This window comes from Homarus americanus, unplaced genomic scaffold (genome assembly GCF_018991925.1).
Source record: "Homarus americanus isolate GMGI-L3 unplaced genomic scaffold, GMGI_Hamer_2.0 scaffold32583, whole genome shotgun sequence".
NCBI classification, from domain to species: domain Eukaryota; kingdom Metazoa; phylum Arthropoda; class Malacostraca; order Decapoda; family Nephropidae; genus Homarus; species Homarus americanus.
In genome coordinates this window covers 21108815-21118847 of record NW_024713129.1, presented here as the reverse complement: position 1 = coordinate 21118847, position 10033 = coordinate 21108815, and the positions used below count along the sequence as shown (strand labels likewise).

General features: G+C 39.2%; 1 protein-coding gene across 1 annotated transcript in view; it reads right to left on the bottom strand.

The window, feature by feature from the left end:
* Positions 1 to 4179: 4179 nt before the first annotated feature.
* Positions 4180 to 10033, bottom strand: part of LOC121869194 — a 28411-nt gene continuing 22557 nt past the window's right edge. Inside the window, exons 11-12 of the mRNA XM_042370431.1 lie at positions 4741 to 4863; positions 4180 to 4415 (exon numbers count right to left, since the gene is read on the bottom strand). Of these exons, the coding sequence (XP_042226365.1) occupies positions 4338 to 4415; positions 4741 to 4863 (201 nt within the window). The 3' untranslated portion in view covers positions 4180 to 4337. The remainder of the gene's footprint in view (positions 4416 to 4740; positions 4864 to 10033) is intronic.

The following is a 10033-nucleotide window of genomic DNA, read 5'->3' as shown; positions in this document are numbered from 1 at the left end:
TTTGAGGTCGGGATTCATATATACAATTCAAAATAACTTTGCATGCGAAAATGTTTAGCATGGGTTCTGCTGTGAACTTTACTTTTCACTTAAATGGATCAGGGTCGAATCATCACATTTGAATCTGTTTGACTAGGATTTCGTGAGGTTCAGGGTCTGGAGTCAGAATTTTTTCATTAGTTCATGAACTTCAAATCCCCTGGAGTCGTAATGGAAAAAGTTCATATGTGAGTCACTTCAGTTCCTGCCGATTTCTAACCTCGCCAACAGATGGGAAGGGGACAAACTTACTCTTTTGTTCCCCACAGCAATAAAATGGAATTTTCCATGTCAGATATTCATATATAATCCACTGGTCATTGAGGAAGACATGTGGGATGCTGAACTACTGTAGTTGAGAATAGGACGGAGAGTCTCATTTGTAAACTGATGTACTGTACAGCTGCACCCAGGTAGGAAGTAGTTGCCCAGAAGATGGGACTCACTTTTGTTCCCCGAGCCACAGTGTGGATTGTCTACAACTGATATGACACATTTCTTGTAGAAGGGCCATGGGAAATGTAGAGCCTCTTAAGTCATATGTTCAAAGAGAGGAATGAAGTTGAGTGGATTAATTATCTCTATAATAGGATGAGACAATAATCATATTGGTTGACTGATAATATTTTTGTATAAACTGGATAGAGAGATTGATGTGATGTTGATACTGTAATTTTGATTTTCTTAATAGAAAATTGAAAGTATTTAGTTCTAGATTTAAAAGACTCATTCACATCCATAATTCAAAAGGCTATGACTTAATGTAACTAAGTTATATAAGTGACAAAATGATGGAAAAACAGATGCCTTTGAGGACATATTATGAAATTATCCACTTAAAATACACTGATTAAGTTTTAAAAAGCAAGTGACGTTTTCGTCAAATACGGATAACCTTTCATTTTCATTGCTGAAGCTTAATGAAAAATTTGTACATAGTAAAATTTGTTCTCTTCATTTAAGACATCGTTTACCATCCGTTTACCATCATTATTGTAGATAGCCATGACCGAGCGCCCAAGCGGCTAACGAGCCGATCAGTGGTGAAGAGGATAAAAGTAAAAGAAAAGTAAGTAAATTATATCTTCAGTAGGTTAGGGTAAGTTAGGTAACAGTCGATTAGGTTGGATTAAGCTAGTTGGTCTTCTATGAAACTTCATTTCTATGATGATCACCATGATCTTATATGCCTAGTCAGAAGTCTTCCCAAAATGTGAAAATACACGCAAGTTATCACTATTAGGCAATTATTCCTATTTAGTGGATTATGGTGATGGGCTGGTCCTTTACCAGTGAGGTATGAGCGACCGCAAACCCCCATAGCTCAATCCCAATTCTTTTTAATACTGTATTAAGTTGTCTTATTATATGGAAAGGTTTGGGGCATTCATTCTCATGAACTCTTGCCCATGAACATAGTCACCATTAAGACCAAACCGCTTTACATCCCGTATTTGCAGACAGTGTGCCACCGAGCATGTACTGTCCGAGCAAAACAAAGTCTTGGATATGAAACACAACTACAAAAAGCTTAACAATTAACAACCCCAAAATCTAAATAAGAACATGGAATGTGAGGACATTATAATGAGGGCGGGAAGTTTGTAAATGTTTGTAGGAAAATGAAAGGTTAGAGTGAAATATTTTGGGATTAAGTGAAGTAAGATGAACAGGTGTGAATACCATCAGTGGTGAAGAATTTTACTCCACACATTCAGGTGGTGAAAAGCAGAAGAGAGGTGTTGGTATTCTTGCAAACCAGGAGTTGAGAAGTAGTAGTGTAAAGGGATATTGGGTAGTTTCAGATAGAATTCTGTTAGTCAAGTTTAGTGCTGAACCCATGGAATTGGTAATAATATGGGTTTATGCACCAACATATTACGTTTTAAAAAGTTTTAGGAAAGGTTAAAAGATAAAAGACACTGTGAAGTTTAACGAATGTCTGATTAAATTGGGTGATTTTAACGCAAAGTTTGGGAAGGGGGAAAGAAATACAAGAGGTAGGACCACATGGATTGTGGGTAAACAGAAGTGAAGCGTGTGGTGATTTCTCGAGTATTTAACTAAGAACCTGAAGGGTGAGATCCACACTCGCTTTCTGTGTTTTTTATCTTAACATCTGAAAAACAAAATACTTTAATAACAAAATATATAGTGAAATTTCAGGTCTGAATACATGTCATATGTAATATTAAACCACGAACAGGAGTAAATTTGCAAACAATCATGTCCTTGGGTGTCCGATGGTACTCATATGTAAAATCTTATCATAATCAAGAATATCAATTAATTATATCCCTGTGCACATGCAGTAATATGTGGCAGATACAGATTCTTTGACAACAGACAAAGCCCAAGAATTGTCTGGATGAATAACTGGCTAAATCGGCCATTACGTGCGACACCAAGACTATCCAAATATGACACATCCCACCGATCATTATCAGCTGTGCCTTCTCCCGTTTTTGAAAGAGCATTTCAGACTATAACTATGCATTTGTAGGAATGTCATCATACTAATCTTTGACTATCTTAGTAAGTGCACCAAATTTTTTCAGCATAAAAGTTAGGAGGATTATTACTCTAAACAATAACCATTTATCGTCAATCACCAAGCAGGATAGCTTTGTTACTAGCCATCATTTAAATTGCCAATATGAAGATATATTGTAACTGCGAGAAAAACACACACTCATCCTTAAAAGTTTCTAAGCAATGGTTTTAAACTAATTTTACTGTATAAGAATCTAAACTTTAGATTTTTATTGATATGACATAATATGAAAACTTTTGGTAGTGAGGCTGCAGTGATCATGTCTCTAGCCTGTAAGTTCTTAACTTTGAGAAAACTGACCTTAATTAGTATTATAGAATTTATAAGAGGGGGTGCGTATCGGCTGGCCCTCCTCCTTTGACACGCTCCTGTTTATAGTCTGAGAGTGAGGTCGGCAAGGGATGTTAAGGGGTAAGAGATATCGCAGATCATAAAGGCAATCTCTGAGACGGAATCAAACACTTTGGACAGAATTGACGGGTGGTGATATATCAGGTGCAACTCACTGGAGATCGCCCATAGATAAACCTATGGGTACTACCAAAGACAAACTGTTATAAAAATAAAATATAATTGAGAGAAATCAAAAAGGGCAAAGTGTTATTAAGGGATAAAACTCCTTTGATGTCTCCATGTCATTAAGGAATCATGTTGGTTTATAATGGTGCAATAAGGGACCTGGTATCCTATAGGAGCACGACAATACATTGGAAGGCAGCAAAGGAAGACAAGAGGCGCAGTGAAGAAAGATATTGATGATGTGAAGATATGTAGAAGTGAAAGAAGACAGTGGTGTAGTGAAGAAAGGTAGTGGTGTAGTGAAGGAAGACTGGTGTAGTGAAGAAAGGTAGTGGTGTAGTGAAGGAAGACTGGTGTAGTGAAGGATGGCAGTGGTGTAGTGAAGGAAGACTGGTGTAGTGAAGGATGGCAGTGGTGTAGTGAAGGAAGACTGGTGTAGTGAAGAAAGGTAGTGGTGTAGTGAAGGAAGACTGGTGTAGTGAAGAAAGACTGGTAGTGAAGGATGGCAGGTGTAGTGAAGGAAGACTGGGTAGTGGGAAGAAAGGTAGTGGTGTAGTGAAGGAAGACTGGTGTAGTGAAGGAAGACTGGTGTAGTGAAGGATGACAGTGGTGAAGTGAAGGAAGACAGTGGTGTAGTGAAGGATGACAGTGGTGTAGTGAAGGAAGACAGTGGTGTAGTGAAGGATGACAGTGGTGTAGTGAAGGATGACAGTGGTGTAGTGAAGGATGACAGTGGTGTAGTGAAGGATGGCAGTGGTGTAGTGAAGGATGACAGTGGTGAAGTGAAGGAAGACAGTGGTGTAGTGAAGGATGACAGTGGTGTAGTGAAGGATGACAGTGGTGAAGTGAAGGAAGACAGTGGTGTAGTGAAGGATGGCAGTGGTGTAGTGAAGGATGGCAGTGGTGTAGTGAAGGATGACAGTGGTGAAGTGAAGGAAGACAGTAGCGATGTCACAGAATGACCAACTTTTTACTGTACAGTAGAGCTAATGAAATATAGTATAAGGAAGGACATAATTTTTTAGGGAGAGTTAGGATAATCGTTGGACTTTTTAAATTACTGAATATCAATATCAGTGAATCTTTACTCTTGTTATCATAATATACAGTTTTTGTTCAATACAGAGAAAGGCGATGTCGTGTAACATTGTTTACTTGTTGTTTACCAGAGGTTCCAATGTTATCACGGTGATGGTGGTGAGAGACCGCCTTGCGTCGCCGCCGTCTAGCAGATAGACCTGAACTTTGCGAAAAATTCTGAGCATCCGCTGAGAGTGACGTCTGTTTCCTGGGCTTGTCGTACCTGTTAATGTGAAAATAATTAAAACTTTTAAGTTTCATAAACTTTAATTTGCAATTATTTCCATTTAAGGATAAGCCACACAATTATCGGTGACATGTACGGTATAGTATATATATATATATATATATATATATATATATATATATATATATATATATATATATATATATATATATATATATATATATATATATTTATGCTGTAAATTAGATTAGAGCGAGAGAGAGAGAAAGGGACAACATCATTTGGTTGGTCTATGTCAGATATGTTAGCTAGACAAAGTTTACACTCATCAGTAATGGGTGTAAGGTCGTGTACTACTCACCTTCTCGCTGTGGGGGTTGACGGCCATAACATCCATCTCTTCCTGCTTCTCCTGCAGTGGCTGACGGTCGCCCACAATACCGTGTTTCCCAATTAACCAGTATGTCTCCATGAAGCCTTTCCCCTGAAGAGGACAGTGATAGTCACTTCACATAAGTGTTAACTTAACAGTGATTCATATTTAATGACGCACTACTGCTACTACCACTGTACTGCTTCTGCTACTAATAACATAAGAATGGAGGAAACTGCAGCGGGCCTATTGGCCCACACTGGGCAGTCCTGTCTACACCCAACCCCTATCTCTCATATATCCCTCCAACCTAAGTTTGAAGCTATCCAGCGTAATCGAGTTAATGATGATGTTTGGTAACTTGTTCCATTCATCCACTACTCTATTTCCAAACCAATGTTTACCTATCTCGCGCCTAAATCTAAATTTGTCTAATTTAAAACCATTGCTGTGAGTTCGCTCCTGGTTGGATAGTTTGAGTACCTTTGTTATATCACCTTTGTTTAGCCTTGACTTCCATTTATACACCTCGATCATATCGCCCCTCACTTTACATCTCTCGACGGAGTGCGAATTACGATGCTTTAACCTGTCTCTGTACTCAATGTTCCTAATGCCCGGGATTAGTCTTGTCATTCTCCTCTGAATTCTTTCTAGGAATTCTCTATTCATTCTGTAGACTGTAGTACGGTGATCAGAACTGAACTGCGCAATCCAAGTTAGGTCTCACAAGCGCAAGATAAAGTTTTATGGTATCTACAGTATAAATAAATAGTCTTTGTTGTTAATACGATATTAGATCTACGAGTTTGAGTAGGTCTCTGCAATACAAATTTAATTAATAAATATTAGCATTATATAAACAAGAAAATTCTTATTTCACAATTATTTGTTTTGTTTGTATACTATGTGTAAGTGATTTTTTTTGTTATCTCCTACTGCACAAGAAGAAAGTAAAACGAAATATCCTTAATTTTATTTTACTTACGCTTAAATTACTTCGTTTTTGTTCAGCTTTGCTTAAATTGATAAAAAAGACCACACTTCTTACATTTAAAATAACATCGAAATTTACATATTTTTTCTACAGATAATTTGTAGTGACTACGGATTTCTACAGATATTTTTGTATTAAGTTTTTCAGATTTTCTTAATTTTTTGTCTGGCAACACCGGTTCACGAGTCAATTTGCTCAGACACCAAACAGTCCGCTCAATCTCGTGACCACCACTTGACACTCCCTACTGCCGCCACCTTCATTAACTACAATAATTACTCTGAAAAAATTCATCTGGGAGTAAAATAGTGCAGATTATTTATATCGTGATCCATATGTTCCTCGTCAGTCCGTTATTTCAACTGTTGAGGATAATAGCCTTGAAAACTTAGGGGTTTGGATAACATCAGTGACCAGGTACGTGTTTGTGTAATTTGTTTCATGTATTTATAGAAATTAGATTCCACAAAATGGTTCGTCGAACTGGATATTAGTAGTATGGTCCTCCTTGTATATTTGCAAATTCCGTAGGCTGTCATAGTGCAATTAAATAATATTTGGTGAGTTTTTGAATATTTTGATCGTCAAACTGCTGACTCCCATCGTAAAGTCACCCTCGTTGTCCTTTACATTCTTCCTGTTTCCGTGTTATTATATTTGCTTCATATTCGGTACGTGTTCATTGTATCTGTTTGCCTTTATTTTCTGTTTAGGAAACGGGAAAGGTCGCCTTTCTGTTTTGTTTTGTTTGGTAGTTAATGTCGGTTAGATATAAAAAAAAACATCGGCTCCAAACAAAGTGATGAACCCGTGAAGGCCGGAAAAGCTTTAAGAATTCCATAGCAGACATTTCTCACGAGCAACAGGCTAAGGTGATTATTTTTGGACAAAGCTACGTTTCGGATCCAAGGATCATACATTGTTTATAGTCTTTGCCCGGATCCACGTCCCGTGGTTCTTCAAAATAGTCCCGTTAATATGCGTCCATAATTTGCGTGTTAGGGGGGGGGGGTAGAATTTTTATCATCTGAACAACCGAGCAGTACCAGGCTGTATTGAATTATAAGGCTGACATTACTTATCTGCTACTAGGGGGTAATGATATAAATCAGTTTACTTATCCCCGCACATTGGCTGCGGACATGGAAAGATTGGTAAAGGAAATCGAAGCTACGGAAGGGAAGGTTCGCATTTTCAGTCTTAAAGCACGTACAGTACTAACTCTTGTTATATTACCGCGGTGGAATATAATACGACAAAGAACTGTGTTAATAATTTTTGAGAGCAAGTTTTTAGTCTCTTGAGACTTGATTCCACAAAATGATCATTCGAACCGGATTCGAACCAGTGACCTATGGACCACGGGAATTGATGTCGATTTATTGATATTATAAGTGAGATGGCTACTTTGGAAAACAAGTTTGTTGGATGTTGATAATGGGAAGATTAAAATAATTCTTGTAATGTTTAAAAATTTTGCTCCAAGGGTATGACATTAACTTTGTGTAAGATTACATTATCTGTCCTTTAATGTAGTACAATGTTCATGTCAAAATGATCCATTTCATTACTGAAAAGATAATGCTTGCATTTTTATAACATTTATAACTTTTTTAAGCCCCAAAAGGGAGGGCAAAGGTGAGGGTGGGAGTAGTATACTACCCTTTTTTTTAATATTTTTTTTTTTTATTGCCAATGAAACATTTCAATTTCATTGATATTATTGCATTTGGTGCCACCAAACGAATCTCGAGAATTTTATATTTGTAATCAATAGTTCAGACAATTTCTACGACACTTTTCTTCTATGGCTTTTCCCTTGCAAACAATGACATTTCTAACCACACCCTGCAAAATACAGTGTACTTAGCAAATGCTGCAGCTTCTGAGAATGTGGGGGGAGCGGATTTATTACTAAGAGCAGAGACGTTACCGAGAACAAATTCTGGCTTGAATGTCATGTACACTAATACTGACACGTTCCTTGATAAGAGAGAGGAGTTTGAAACACTACTAAGAGTACACCAACCAGATATTGTAGGAGTTGTAGAACTGTTGTACAAGAACAGGAGAATCGACCCAGAGGAATGTGAGTTCAGTATTGCTGGATATGACTCATTTACGAACCTATCTCAAGAAACTTGCAAGAGGGGTGTGGTTATCTACGCTAGGCAAGACCTTAGAGCCAGCCAGGCGAGGGTACAGGGAGAGGATGTTTTTGAAGAGTCCAAGTGGTGTAAAATTAAATTAAAGGGAGGGGACTTACTTATCGTCGGGTGTATCTACAGATCCCCAAACTGTGGCCCACTAAATCAAAGGAACTTAAGAACCTTAATAAACAATGCGGCGATGCTCAACCCTAGCCACCTCCTTATCATGGGGGACTTTAACTATGGCGACATCGACTGGAGAAACGAGTCCACCCCGAATGACTTGAATAACCCTGCTACTCTTTTTGTAGAAACTCAGAGATAATTTTCTGTTCCAACATGTGAGAGACCCGACACATTACAGAGGGGAGCAAACACCCAAGCCACTTGACCTCATCATAACAAACGAGGAGGGTATGGTGGCCAAACTGGAACACCTTGCCCCAGTTGGCACCAGTCACCATACAGTGTTGTCATTCAGCTTTAACTGTTACCTAGTTCAAGATAAGGCCAGGCCAAGGTGCAAATATTACAAGGGAAATTACAATGGGATGAGGGAAGAGATGAGGGGTATTAACTGGCCTGACTTATTAAGGTACAAGAACGCAGACACTACGCTGAATATCATAACTAGTAAAATGACCCATTTGATCGATAAATATATACCCAAGACCAAACCCAGTGCTTCTAAGAATACGAGGGGATCTCTACACATGAACCATGCGGCGGTCGACAAAATTAAGAAGAAAACCCAGAAATTCAAGACGTGGGTTGGGTCAAACGATGAGCAAGACAGGAGGATGTATGCAAGAGCCAGAAACCAAGCAAAGATAGAGTGTAGAAGGGCTGAAAAGGAGTTCCAGAGGCTGGTTGCAAGCGAGGTCAAGTCAAACCCAAAGGCGCGTTTCCGCTACGCAAAGTCAAAATTGAAAACGCGAGTAGGAGTATCAGACCTGAGGCTTGAAGATGGTTGTTACGCAAATTCTGACCAGGATAAATCTGAGGCATTGAACAGCTTCTCTTCTTCAGTGTTCACAAGAGAGGATGCAACTAACCTTCCTGCGTTTGAGGACAGACGGTTCGACACAACACTGACCCACATTGTGTTCACAGAAGAGGGTATTAGAAATAAACTGTTCAGGCTAAAGGTCCATAAGAGTCCCGGCCCTGACATGGTGCATCCTAAAGTGCTAAGAGAGCTGTGCAACGAGCTTGCCGAGCCCCTGAAGATCCTGTTCTGTAAATGCCTGGATGAACAAATGGTCCCCAGTGATTGGAAAGTGGCTTATGTGAGTCCTATCTTCAAGAAGGGCGATCCTCACTCCACGAACAACTATAGACCGGTGAGCCTGACCAGCATAGCATGTAAAGTGCTTGAGAGCATTATAAGAGATGCCAGGATGGAACATCTACTACGAAACAACCTTGTAAAAGGATTGCCAACACGGTTTTATGCCGAGGCGCTCCTGCTCAACACAATTACTCACTGTACTGGATATTTGGACCCATATTCTGGAACAGGGTGGCAATATCGACAATATATACCTAGATTTTGCCAAGGCTTTTGGCAGTGTAGCCCATGAAAGGCTAAAAATTAACCTGGATGGGCACGGAATTCGGGGAAATGTCCTAGCGTGGATCGAAGACTTTCTACAGGACCGCAAGCAGTGTGTGGTGATTAATGGCACGAAATCATCATGTGTACCCGTCACAAGCGGGGTACCACAGGGCAGTGTATTGAGACTGCTGTTGTTTGTTTGCTTCATAAATGATATTTTGACGCTGTACATTTCTCCATACAAATGTTTGCGGATGACGCCACAATTACATGTTATCATCTCTTTCGGGCTGCCCTACAAAGTGGACATCCTTTGGGACTTATTTAAAACCGTGGTACACGATATGAAAGATTTATCTGCTGAACAAAAATGAACCGTTCTGAAGGGACAGCTTGAAGGTCAGGTTCAGCAATTTTTAGTTTGCATTGACGTCACAACTCCCATAATCCCTTGCGCAGTCCACCATCTTGTAGGTATAGACGCATTACATTATGGGAGTATGTGACGTCATGTGAAAATTAAGAATTGTTAGAAGGGTTCAGCCTGGAAGCGGCCAACTATACTACATGTGTCTA